General features: G+C 45.9%; 2 protein-coding genes across 16 annotated transcripts in view; one reads left to right on the plus strand and one right to left on the minus strand.

Moving 5' to 3' along the window:
* Positions 1-13983, minus strand: part of LOC126919260 (uncharacterized) — a 34362-nt gene that overhangs the window by 17268 nt on the left and 3111 nt on the right. The gene's annotated exons all lie outside the window — the stretch shown is intronic.
* The window catches only part of LOC126919209 (serine/threonine-protein kinase MARK2-like), a 48274-nt gene that overhangs the window by 2422 nt on the left and 31869 nt on the right, over positions 1-13983 (plus strand). Inside the window, exons 1-2 of one of the 15 annotated variants that reach the window (XM_050728057.1) lie at positions 5300-5734; positions 8678-9430. The exons of 12 other annotated variants lie outside the window; for them this stretch is intronic. In XM_050728057.1, coding sequence (XP_050584014.1) covers positions 9321-9430 — 110 coding nt within the window. In that variant the 5' untranslated portion in view covers positions 5300-5734; positions 8678-9320. Of the gene's footprint in view, positions 1-5299; positions 5735-8677; positions 9431-13983 lie in introns of those variants that run through there. 2 more of the 15 variants (XM_050728058.1, XM_050728043.1) reach the window with 2 other exon arrangements.

A 13983-nucleotide genomic window follows, 5' to 3' on the forward strand; every position in this document is an offset into this window, starting at 1 on the left:
AGCCACTTTCTTAAACGCATTCGTTTATAATTATTCGTGAATTTAGTTCACGGCATTTCGCCAATTCGCCGCAGACTCTGACGCGTATTAGCGAAGCTCGCGTTCTCCATGTAACTGCTAATCCTCCTCTCTCGGCTAGCAAACGTACCGTCTTTCGTACGAAAGCCTCGCCCCGTTTACCTTACGTACTTTTCGCAGCCTTCTCGTCTAAGAGGTTGGAAAGATTCAACTGGTTTCTCGATCGTTCGAGATTCTTTCCCGTAGCGTGACTCGAATCCTATTTCCGCCGTTGTAATTTCCATCCTCCTTTTTCCGATCACCTTATCCAAAAAACGAGCAAGAAGAAACTCTCTTGTTGCTCTTCCGTGTACGCACATGCTCGTTAGATAATCCCCGAGCGTCGCGATTCGAACACGCAAACTTTAACAATAAGTAAACGATAAACGGGGCACCGATAGAGTTTTAAGGTTATTTAACACGGCCAACGCCAGATGGCGAGCCTTGTCTTTCCGCTCGAATCCATATAATGGGAAGAGAGAGAAAGGGAGAGAGAGAGAGATAAAAGAAATGATCAACAATGGTGTATTTTGTTGGCTGCACGGTATATATATCGATATATATCGAACGAGCTATGATATTCGCGGTGTAAAGTTTCCTTCTTTGGACCTCCATCGGTGGAGGTGTTATGGAGAATCCGATTTGAATAATATTTCTATATATTCGGTCGGACCACAGGGTCTCCGAATTTTCGAAACGATGCATCTTTTGGCCTTCGAGCGCAACGTCGAATCTTTTATCCTCGATGCGTTTGTAAAATAACGCGAGACAGCTGCTGGATGGTCAAGAACGACAGCGGCGAACGCCATAAATGGCAGCGTAGTCGTTCATCGAGAAATAATTGTCCACGTTTGGTAGGCTCTCCTGCGAGCTCGCTGTCTCGGCTCGAGTCAATTGTTTCCACGTCGATTTCCACCTACGAACGGTAAACAGCTTCGCGGCGCGACCGTGTCGCTACACAATGTATATACGCCATCGAACGATCGTTCGAATATACCAAACGCTTAAAAAATCTGCGCTTTCCATCGCCTAGCCGGTAAACGTCGAAAGAATTTCGATCGAAATCGGTGTACGAGAGGGCAAAGTAGATCAGCGGTCATCGAAAAGGAAAAGAATTTTTCTTCGAGCATGGCAAAGCGTCTTCTCCATCCTCGATTTTCATCGTGAAAGAAAAAGGTCTTCGCGATTTCACCGTCAGAAGGAAAACGTTCGTGTTGCGCGACCGCGTTTCACTTTTTGCGAAAACGCGATTCCGCCGTTGAGACACGCTACGTAAAAAGGAGGAAAACATCAGATGTAGACGAAACGGGAAACTGTCCGTAGTTAGTCGGGCATCGTTGATCTCTCGAAGATAGGCTTGTACGCGATTTCGTGTCACTCTAAACGTCGTTCTCGGATTCACGCTGGCAAGGATACAAAGTTTTTTGCGGATTAATCGAATACGGGCGAGATTGGGAGACAAAAGCGACATCGAGTGATCGACCGAGCGCGCTTGACGACTATGGATGTTTCACGTGTCTCGTCCTCTTTCGTGTTTGATCTTGACGCTGATCGTTGACAGGAACGGCAAACGTTGCAACAGCGGACTCGCGTTCGTCGAATTATTTGCACGTTACATTTCAGCTCGCCTGAAAAATCTGTCCCTCTCGAGTGGCTCGTTAAAAGGAAACCACAACTTAAAAAACTTCTTTTGCCTGCGGTTACGTCGCTCCCGGTGCGATTACGTAACCCCGCTCGACTTTACTCGGTCAGTTTCCTACTCTCTAAATCTCGTTGTCGTTAGGCAGCGATCAAGAAAAAAACACGATGCCACGATATCGATTCGTGCTCTGACTACTATTCCCGAACATCTGGAACGAAAGATTTGCCGCGATAACAAGTATATAATTTCTTGTTTGAAAGCAAAGACGAGGAACGGTGGGAAGTTCGCTGGAGGGGGTGGGCAGTTTTATTCCGAGCGAGCGTGCGACGAGGGATTGACGAAAGTGCTTGTCCATCGTATCTCTCGGCCAATATTAGAAGCAAGCAATTTAATAGCGATCGTTCCTTGTCCTTAAAGCGAAGCAGTCACGAACTTTTGACTTTCAAAGGATCGGAAGCGTCTTAACACTGCCGACGAGAGACGCGAACTCGCGTCTTACGTATTTCATGCGGTATCCTATAAAAACGTTAACTACTGTTAATTAAAACGGTAAAAGAAGCAGTGGATACTATAAACGAAGTGTTACAAATGTGTTTTTACATTACATGCTTGAATAATACCGTTATCAATATATTTGATATAATATCGATCGCTCAGAAAATTCCTTCCGATTTTTAAGGAATCTAATAAAATAATAAACTTTGCTTAGTAATCTCTCCATCCGTATCTCTCCGGGGAAATTGTTTTCAAGTATATTACATTAAAAAAAAACGTCACTAGAAGTATCTTTAAACGTACTCATTCACTTTTAATGAAATATTACACTCGTTAAACGCTGCTCGCAAAGTTCCTTCCGATTTTTAACTCTTTGTTCCATATAAAGAGTCATATCGAAAATTTTTTCGCCGAGAAGCCTGAGAGATTCTGGAAGGATGGAATATTCGAGTCGCCCGAAAGATGGAGAAAGGTCGTGGAACAAAATGCCACCTACATAATTCAATAAATGTAATCGAATCGAAATGTATGTCGAAACGAACTTTCCGAGCAATCTTTCGAATCTTTTCGATCGTTCCCAAAATACGCGCAAATTCAGGCTATATGTTTGTCCGTATACTTTTGAGGCGCAATGCATTTAAGGGGCGTCGCCGTTCTTAGTTTGCTTTCCAAACCGAGGAGGATCGAGTTTTCAAGAATACGTATCGTCGACGATAGTCCACTTTCTCCTAATCCCTAAACCCATTTCCTACCGTGCGTAGGTCCTTTCGAGACTGCTTCTATTTTTAATACAATGCCAAGGACGCACTTCACCCACTCCTCATTGATTGCACAGGTTTGGACGATCGATAAATCGAAGGTTAAATACACGCGACTCGTCGTCTGTGGAGAATAATAATATCCGCGTCGCACAGGATTCCTACGAAAACTGCTAATCTTTAACAAAGTAAAAGGATCTTCGCGGAACCTTCCATTCTTCTCGGTGAAAAGCTATTTTCGCGTTCGATCGTTAGTTGTTCTCTCGTCGATCGAAAGAGAAGGCAAGATCTCTTTTGTTATCGAAGCGACGTAAACAGGAACGATGACGATCGTTGCGTCACTTTCGTTAGAACGACGGACTGTGTAGCAAAAGTGTGGACAACTGGAAAACAGCTCAATTAAGATATTTGTAGCGCGACGATATCCATCAAAAGTAAAACACGCTGACATTCTAATATTCCATATTCTTCTTGCACGTTTGAGATTCTCTCTCTAGGAAAAATTTCTTGGCTGACTGTACTTTCTATTGCGCGCACTAACAAACAATTCAAAAGTACAGAGAATGGCAATGTTGTAAAGTATACGGCAATTTGGACGCCAAAATTACCGATATTGTATACTTTACGATCCTTTCGTTCTAAAACCTTAAGGTCCGGGCTGAATTCTTCTTTTTTTTTTTTAAGATTCCCCTAGCTATTTTACGCAACCCATGAAACGAGCTTTTGCGTCACTAATTAAAAAGGCATTTTTGCGGAGGCTTACTCCATAGAAATTACACGTCGAAAATTTTCGACATTGAAAAGGAATACCTTAATTTCGATAAGACTAGGTTTTCTAGAAATTGAGTCACGTATAGATAATACACCAAGTAACGTATCAACAACATTTCGAAGAAATCATAAGAAAGTTGGTCTATGGTGCGCTTATCGTAGCCGGCTTTAACGCGCGAATCGTTCGTTCTATAGTTACAAAAACTGATTCGACGTAACTTTACAAAGCGTATCGGACGATTTGTTCCGGGGGCTCGTATCCGATGATCGATCGTTGAATCGAGAGCACAGCGTAGCACCCCCCGTGCGTGTCACATTTTGCGTTTAAAATAAAAAATCTCCTCCCTCGCGCTCGGTTCACCGTAAGAAACGGTAAACCAACGATTAACTAGGTCGGTATCTAGATACGGGTGCAAGTGGATCGTGTCAAGGATGCGTACGCGAAGCTGACTCGAGAATCGATAACCGTTCTCTCACTCGCTTTCACGATCCATCGAGTCGATACCGTTGCATAGGGTTCGCTTTCTACATGGGATATCCGCGGACTTCTTCGGGTCGAGAAACTTTCCGATCATTGAACGTATCGACCCCGAACTTTCCACTCTGACAGGCGAACATCTCGCAGCGTGATCGCGCCGCACAGATCGATCATCTACTTATCCGGTTTCGTCTGCACGCCGAGAGAAACAGATAGACTCGGAAGATGGCGAAGACGAGGCGCTCTAGCGGAGAAAGGAGAAAGGTCCATTGGGATGAAAACCGCGATCTCCTGTGAGAAACGGGACAAAGGGATTAAGGGACCGCGTTAAAGTCAAACCGGTTTACCTTGACATTAAACGTTTTATCCGCGGACACGGTCTCAGGAGACTCGTTTCGTGCATCTTTTACCATGCACCGACTTCTAAAGTCAATTAATTTAATGGACCTCTGACCCTCTTTATCTGTCTATTCTGTGTGTTATCTTTTCCCCCATGCGCACCTATGTCGTGCGTTCGTTCGCTTGAAATATATTCGTTGCACAACGAACGTACGTATCTAGGCGCGCGATACTGTTTAATTTCTATTCAAGCGGCGGCATCCGATGCACGCAGAAATGCATGCACGTCCAGCGATGTTGTACGTGACTAGGGTAAACGTACGGTGCATAAAAGAGGGCCGTCGTTCAAGTCGTAAGCGCATTTGCTGACCTCACCCGCCGCCGGCGTTAAACGCTATCGATGCCTGCACGGTCGACGTCTCGCCGGTCGTTTATCAATGGATAATATCGAAACCGATTTCGAGTCGGTATACCGCGAACGTTCGTGCGCAACTATGTTCCGCGAGGAACCTTTCGAAACTGACCAACGTCTTGCCGAAACGACTCGATCTAACGAGAGAAAGAGATTCGTCTCCGATTTCTGGCAACGCTACTTAAACAAATCACTAGCGACGATATTGTCGTTTACGCGTTGTTGTGTCGGATACGGTGATATGCGTGCACGCGTAGACACGAGACGGCATTGGGGGGCAACAGGAGAGGGAAAGAGCATATGCGTGCTAGAAGAGAGACGGAGCGAGAAAGGGAGAGAGTGTATCGGCGGCGGTGTAAGATCCAGTAACGAAAGAGCTCGGGTCGAGCGGAGCGCTCGCGTGTCTCCGTCACGGCCGTTCTACGTTCAGTTAGCAAGAGACTCGCGATCGAGCAGCATACTCGCTCGACTCGTTTGCTAATTCCGTTTCGATCGCGGTTCGCTCGATGCTAGTCACCCTGTGTCCTTCCGTTTGATTTTCGTCGACCGATACGGTAAACAGAGCGGGAAATCGACACGACCGCGCTTCGATTTTTTGTCTCGTAACTCGACACGATTCTTATCGTTCGTCGCTGCCCTTAATAAACAAATACGCGATCGGAATCGCAATACGTCGCGCGTGTGTCGATCGTGCGGGAACTACCCATCCCAAGAACGTTTCTCGTTGTTGTCGTTTTGCTCGAGATGCTGCGCTCTATGGAAGGTGAACGAGTTACTTCAAGGTATACACCGTGTATCCTTTTGTTCCATTCTGTTCCATTGCCTTCCCATTGCAACGAACGAACGCGTGGAAAACGAAGGATGCGCGTAAACCATTCGATCGCTCGTTCGTTCGCACGTCCGTTTCATTCTTTCGAATACTTCCGGAAAGGTCTTATCACGAACGAACATTTCGAGTTGTAGGTCGACCGTGAATCGCATAATAGCGCGCGTCAATTAGTATGCGATAGGACAAGTCTGGAACGTTAACTCTATCGACGATAACTGTACGTTACGTAGGCTTAACGGCAGTGCTCGGCAAAGTGAAGTTGATACCACAAACAACTAAAAATGTCTGACCTCTGATATCGAAAACACCGAGTCGCTGTGTTTTTTTCAAACGCCATCATCGTTTATCGATGATTCCGCGCATCGATCGCGAGAAGAATTTACATTTTCGCCGGTGACTCACACCGGCCAACGGCGATTATCGATCGAAAGCTTAGCGCGAGCAGCGAACAACGAAGAGACGCGTGACGCGAGTAACGAACGGATCGGTGACATTGCGCGACCAGTTTGGTAGGCTCGTTGTGCGCTATCATTGTCTTTTAATTTGCGTTCAGCTGATGCAACAGGTTTGGCCAAGATCGGCCGTCACCTATTCTACTCTTTGTCGCTTTTTTGGCAAATCCAAAGAAAAATTCGGAATTCTAGTGTTTTGCAACGCGAAACAACTTGGTGCGAACTTTCGCACCTTCGACGCGAAATCTAGTTGAACCGGTATTTCTACCGATGATACTTTTTCGTTAGCCTAAACAGCGAGCAACGTGTACATATATATACTTATTATTATTATTATTAACCCAGTGATCGTCCCGATCGAGCAACTCGACGGATCTCGTTTCGAGCTTCGCATTAAAAGCAATTTCAAAAGTGATCGAGTATTTTCCATTCGTTCGTCGATGGAAAGGGTCGTCGAACACCTACTCGGTTACGTCAACATTGACGTCTGCCACGCGCGCGTACGGTCTGCGCGAAAATTGTCAACCATCCGTTCGCTGGAAAATATTACGAGGCAAAGTACCTCGTGGTCGGACCACGCGATCTCCGTTTGCACCGCTATATAGCTTAAGGTTACGTACTTGTTCGGGTATCGAAGAACTGGCCTAATTAGTTTAACTTAATGACATTAGGAAGTCGGGTACGCGCTCTCGTTCTCTCTCTCTCTCTCTATAACTCTCCTTCCATTCCTATCTCTCCCCCACCTCTGTCTCTTTCGTAGTCTGTTTATCCGGCTGTCTTTCTCAAAACTGTCGCATAGTTCTGAGCAGAGTACGTTCGCGACAAGATCTTGCTGGCATCCGGTGTTCGTAAAAATCTCGGAAACCCCGCTTGAACGCGAATTCGACGGTACGAGTGAACAGGTTTGACAAAAGTGGCTTTAAACTTGACCGAGCGATCGACCATTACTATCCGGTATAGATAAACTTATCGACGCGAACATCCTTTTCTCTGTGCACGATCGTTGTTTACTCGTTTGCGGAACGATCAACGATGTGTTATTTCGGCTGGCGCTAAAAGGATTAAAGTCAGCAGGTAGACGTCATTGACGAGTCGAAGCGGAAGCGAATGGAAACGATTTCGATACTCTCGACAGGAATTCTTCTCAAAAACTCCCCCTCGCGAGTTGCACGACGTCGTACCGGATATCTTTTGTGGCTACGTCTGAAGGGAATTGGAAACTGACGAAGCACGAATCGCGGATAACGCCGTGTTCGCCGATCGCGGTCGTAAACTTCTTTGCTTTATCGCGAACTTCTAATACTTAACGACACACATGTAGGTGTATTATAGGCGTTCGTTGAACCGAAACAGTGTTGCATTTTACACGCGTATTCGAATCGAATCGACGACAGATACCAAGCTGCAACGAATCGTGACTTAAGCGCGAGTTACTTTCCTCTTTCGATTGAACAGTCCTACCATGTTCCGAAGGAGTTAGCTACGGTCGGATGAATTACATAATTCGCGATAGTAAGATGATTGAGTAATAGGTTGAAGGCAAGGTCGATTTATCGGAATATCGAACATTTTGCGAGTCTAATATCATCGGCTGTTTCTCCTTCTTCCGGTAGGAGGGGGGACGCGTTTGTCATGCCGTTGGGCGATTCGATTGTCCGGCGTGCATACAGTGAGCAACTATACATATATGTCGACACGATGTTCGAGTCGCGTAATCTTGGTGTGATCGCGTACGCAAAAGTTTCCATTGTCGCCGACGCGTGGCAAGCGAGCAAAGAGACGAGTTTCTGACTCGTTGGAATCTCACGGCAACGGCATTGAAACGTGGGTCGAAAGATAACGTAGTTTGACAGAAAGGGATTTGCCAACGATTTAGTTCGTTATCGCTCGCCGGTTCTTTCAAGTTTCTACGATACCAACCAGGTATTTACCAACTAAGATCCGTTTCTTAAGAGAGATATCTTATTTAAAAGGAATAAAGGATTTTTCACGATTTTGTGAAAGTAACTTAATCGTTTCGACGTACACTGGTAGTCACGTTTGACAGATGTTAGACTCTCGAACAAAAAACCGCTTGTAATCCTTACTCGTTGTATTTCGAAAGTTACAGTGGCCACTCAAACAAGTTCTCCGCTTCCACCTGCCGCGACAATCTGGCAACACCTGCACCCTTAAAGATTCATACTCGTTCGCACAAAATCGCTCGTGTTTCTTCGTCTCGGCATCCGATCGACGGTCTTTCGATAAAGCAAACAGAAGTCAGTTACGTTATTCGTCGAGCGATCGTATTGGTTTTCGGGAGTCTTCGTTTTTTTCCTTCCTCTTCTTCTCTCTCTTCTCTTCTTCTCTTCTCCCGTAGAAATACTTTGCCATCGTCTCGAGTTGAAATCGACGACAACGTACAAAGCGTAGGGAATGTAAAACGTGTATCGATTTCTTGCTAGGAAACAGAAATTCTAGAGGAAGATAGTACGCGCGAGAATTTGAACGAGCTATCGCGTTTCTGCCAAGATTCGATGGTTTCTGTGGAAAAGGACATCAAAGAATCGTTCCATTTGATCGATGTATCGTTGAGATACACGGTGAGAAACAAGTGGAAGAACGTTTTGTGTCTATCGGTTAACCGGTACGTCGTTGTGTCGACAAACGTGTGAACTTTTCTAAAGAGTGTATCGAAAAGAAGAGAGCGGTCGGAGAGAGAACAGCAAGCCAGATATCGCGCAGAGAGACCGAAAGGAAAAGTCGGCGATATTGGGCCGCGGCCGAACAACAACGTGGCTGGAATGTACGTGACAGAGACAGGTAACCACAAAGTGGTACCTGCGCCTACGATCAGAACAAAAATGGTCGAATATAAAACGGCTAACGAAACTGGCGAACGCTGTGGCGGAGGCGGCGGCGGCGGCGGCGGTGGAGGTGGCGGCACACATCTGGCCGCTACCGTGAAAAATACCGTGCGCCGTCTGCTTCGTCGGACAAAAAGTCACCGGGACGCGCCGTCCTCGAACACCGCTGCGGCCGTGCAGACGGCAAATGGAAATCGCGCGAATAACCTGGCCATTGTAAGGAATAAAACGAACAACGCGAATGATCCAACCGCCAGAAGATCTCAGCCCCCTCTCCCGCCATCTTCCGATCAACATTCGAGCAGGAACACTTACGGAAAACGACACTCCAGGCTGCGCGTTAGACTTCAGGTAAGAGAACGACGCCGTGTCGTGGAAAAATTATTCGCGATATTCTTCCCTTTCTCCGCGCTATAGTTCGCGCGAGCATCAGGCGTGCGAACGGCATACGGAATATCTGTGTCGTCGTTGTCGTCGCCTATCTATGCGATGCTGTTGGAAGCTATTTGCCGGTCGAGATAATTTTATCGAGAAAATCCACGTTTAGCGCGAAGGAGGATATTTTCAACGATCGTCGTGTCTTTTACGTTTTTCGTGCTTCGTTCGGCCAAGCTTGGCTGGGATCGTATCAATCGTTTCATCTGCCTTACAGATTTCTCGATTGGTTCACTGTTTCGTTTGTCACGGTGCCATTCGAACGGGTTTCTGCTCGGTCGGTTCACACGCGTTTACGTAATCGCATTGTGATCAGCCTTCTCGTAAATTACCGATTTATTTCTCTTTATGTCTGCAATGACGAGCTGCCAAGAATATCATCTACGCTTGCGCAACACATCGATGATTGCAGACAGAGTTTCGCCTTTTGAAAACAAAAAAGCGTACGTTCGATCTTAAGAGAATGGACGAAAAGAGCCAAACGGCGCAAGGTGACGAAGACCAAGAACGTTCTTGTTTGCATCGCGAGCGTGTTCGAGCGGTGCGAATTCCGACGAACCGTCTTTGTGGATCTTGTTTAATTATTGTAATATAAGGGTATTGTATGAGCGTCTCCGCGAACCAGCTGTGCTACTCGTCAATAGCATAATTGTTTGCTGCTTAATTGCCCTTAGAATTACGAGTCGCAAAAGGTTACAACGAGCCGAGACGTCGCAAAACGACTCCACTCGTATCGTAGATTCGAGCGTGTTACGGTGACACGCGTGCGGCGCACGACTTGCTTAGAAACGTCGAAACAAGGTTGATTAGCGCGTCTGCAACCTCCAACGAAAACGATAATTACTTCTTCCTTCGTTGCGGAACAATGAATTCTCGTAGATGTATCGTAGATTGTGAAACGCCCGTTTCTCTTGACCGGGTGCTCCTTTGGAACGCAACGAGTCGATTGGTCTGCTGATAGAGGAAATCTATTCGGTTCGTTGTCTAAGCGATGGCGGTGTATACTTCGCCGCTCCCTTTTTACGAAAACTCATTTACATCACACTTACGCCATAACGACGAGGTAGTGTTCTCGATATCTAATCTCTCGTACGAGTCTGCGTTTTTCTTTCCAAACATTCGTACGTCTGTTAATTTGATCAAGCGTCTCGCTGTATACCGTACGACCCATTCTTCGAGACAGAGACAGCAGACAGGGAATTACGAAGGTGAGAAGAACGATAGTGTGCGTTTCTCGATTATCTGTGCGCACAGTGTATATACATACCTTGGCGTATGCTTCTCGACTCGCTTTCCTTTCACCATCGAAGAATGTACGCGCAGCCGTGCACATTACCGTATAACTGGGCTGCGTGATCATACGCCATCGGTTTCCGCTTAAATCGCCAACTTAATCGTCTAACGATTCCGTGTCTACTCCAACAAGTTGTTTCTTTCGATATCGAGAAAATACGCGCAACACGTAGCTACTCTTTCTTCGCTTTCGCGATCTCTTCGAAGGCAAATCCAACGTTTTCATCGTTTTGCGCAATTTCGATGTAACGAACTCGTTGAATCCGCGCTTTCTGCATCGCCAAGATATAGCGATGGTTATGAAACATGCGTGACCTTGATAAACGGCGAACTGGACGCGCGATTTTATCGCGTTATTAGGTTAGCGAAACGAAACGAATTTATTTGTTACATACGTGACTAACACCTATTCTTCCTTTGAATATGAGAATAGCGTTCGTTTGCAACGCCAGACGTTTCTCGGAGATTGAAAGCTTGGTCGAGTGGGCGGTGTCTTTTTAGTAATGATTACAGTGACGTCATCCAACGTGTACACGGTTCACACGATCGGTTGTACGCGATCTTAGAGAAAAGTAGAATAAGAGGAAATCGGCACGTCTACGTTTCTTGCATTTCGCGATTCGACTCGCCACGGTCTATCAGCGATCAACGTCCGATAGTATTTCGCTAGTTTCCAACCAATTACAAAGGTCATCGTAATCTTCGATCAGAGCCACGCCTATCCTCAAACCGACATATCGAAACTCTCGTTCGAGTTACACAAGACGACGCGAAGTTATTAAAATTCACTTCGGCTGTGCTATCTATTCCGTACATTATCGGGGGTCAAAAGAACTCTCGGAGTGCAAGCTTGCATTTACTTAAGAGCTAAATACCCTTTCAACATTGTATTATGTATGTATCGCGAAGCACGAACGTGCAATCGCATCCAACACGCGTACGTACCGATATTCTTACGATGCTTGTATACAAAGCTACGAACAGCTTGTATGGAAATGGAAAAATCCGTTTGCAAGGAGGAGAGGAGATACCGTAGCAGCTTTCTACGACGTTCATAGCGATGTTTCGCCAAATATCCAGCGTTGCGATTTTGCTACCGAGATGAAACTCGCTGGAAAAAAAACAGCTAGTTGCCATTGGTGACGGTAAACTATCTTTCGCCGACACCGGCTAACAACGGCTCGTATGTACTTTAAACGATTCACTTCCGCGATAGCCATCAGGGGACTGTCCATCCGTACGTGCATATGCAACGTTTGTACGGACATTGGATGGGAGTTTTATCAAGGCCGTTTCCATCTAACGAATCGACATTCCCCTCCGTAGCAGACTGTAGTCTTACTGAAAATTATTTTGGACACCGTTTAAAATATAATAGCTGGTGAAATACGTTCTTCGTAACGAGCAGCCTCGGATATTCGGTGATTTCGCAGTTTCTTTAACGATCCATTCCGCCTTCTTTTCTTTAGCGTTTCGCTGGTTGTTCGGATCGAATTTCGCGCGATCGGGCAAGAAGAGAAGAGAAAGAAATTTGTCGTTGACGAGCTTGACGTCATCGGTGGTTGTTTGCGAACCGACGCGTGCATTTGCTGCGCCTATGCAACAAATGCGTAATTAGCAGCGAATTCGAAATTTAGCTGTACCGTCGAATATTCGAGGAACGTCGTTCGCGCGCATGTCGAAACGAGGAAGCTGTCGCCGTATATCGAGTATCGATTCGCCTGCGATGATTACGAAGAAAATCGACACTTTGGTATCGTAATGATAACTGCGCTCGTATGTCGATTCGAAATTCCCAATTGCGCGTATAATACCGATTAAGGAAGAATTATGTAAACCAACTTGGATATTTTCATACGCGTGGTTTGCACAACTGAAAGCCAACGCTAGGTCATATCGGGCGGACACGTGCACGATAAACAATTAGTAGACGCTAGACCTTGTTTCCTGATTCAGTCGGTTTAGATGCTTCGACATATTCTCGTTACTTGCAACCATTGTCGCAACGAACGCTACGTTTTCGACTATTGTCTCCGCGTAGTCTTTCTTCTTCTCCGTTACACTTGGTCGGTGGCGAAACACAGAGTCGATGTCGCAAACAAATTCCATGAAAATCGTAAAATTGTTATCGCTATCGAGACGTATACTTTACAGGTTCTTTCATCCTTTGAACGTTTCCTTCGATGTAAACGAGGAACGGAACGGTTCGTTATCTCGCGAGTATAACGAGCATCGAAAAAGTCTTTGATAAGCATAGACCAACACGAATAGGTAGGTTACGCGAAAACAATGTTGCATTGCTCCCATACATTTTGCAACAGTCGGTCGATCCGAGAATTGGACGGGCCAATGTCGGTACGCGGTGTAGTTCTGGGGAATTCGAATTCTATGAATTATTTAAAAGGGCAGAACGAGTTCCGTGGCTATTCCGAAGGTTATTAAAACCCGATAAGAATCATCGTTTGTTTATCGAGTTGTAAAACGCGATTAGGAAATTATTCGTTTCAAACACAACGAATCGGTATTTCGCGCGAAGCGTTCTCGGCGCTTGCGAGCAACGCGTATAAACCCATTATCGTGATTCGATTTTGGAATCACGGAAACAAGAGGAATGGAAACGTTCGATCGCTTGCCAACCGAAAGAACAGAGAAGGAAGAGGCAAATGTACGTTAACGGAAACCTAACCAGTTCGTATCGAGATTGTGGCCGCGTGGTTTTTCTTTTTAAATCGTTTCCTTTTTTTCTCTTCTGTTTCCTCGTTCGCAGCCGTCGTAACGAGCGTGCGCTCGACCGTACGAGAACAGGGTTTCTCGTTGAAGGTGCTGGTAAATTATCTGTATGATAGAAAGGGGCGTGCCAGGCGTCGAATGTAACTCGGTTACTGCGAAAGTCTGACTTTTCTGCGAGGTTACGGCCTACACGGGAATATTCCATCGATACCGAGACTCGCGTTCCTCGCTAAATGAAATTTCTTACGATTAGTCTCACCTCGAGCGTATCGATACGGAGAGTTCAACTCGGAGTCGTGCGTGCGTATTTCGCTTGGAATTTTCGTCGTTTATCTTCCATGCGACGATCGCCAACGAATATAATCGCGAGACCTTTCGCAATACGAAATTGGCCCTGTCTTGCGACTACGATCAACGACAACCATGGAAGTGGAAGAAAACAGCAG

The sequence above is a fragment of the Bombus affinis genome, chromosome 8 (genome assembly GCF_024516045.1).
Source record: "Bombus affinis isolate iyBomAffi1 chromosome 8, iyBomAffi1.2, whole genome shotgun sequence".
NCBI lineage: Eukaryota > Metazoa > Arthropoda > Insecta > Hymenoptera > Apidae > Bombus > Bombus affinis.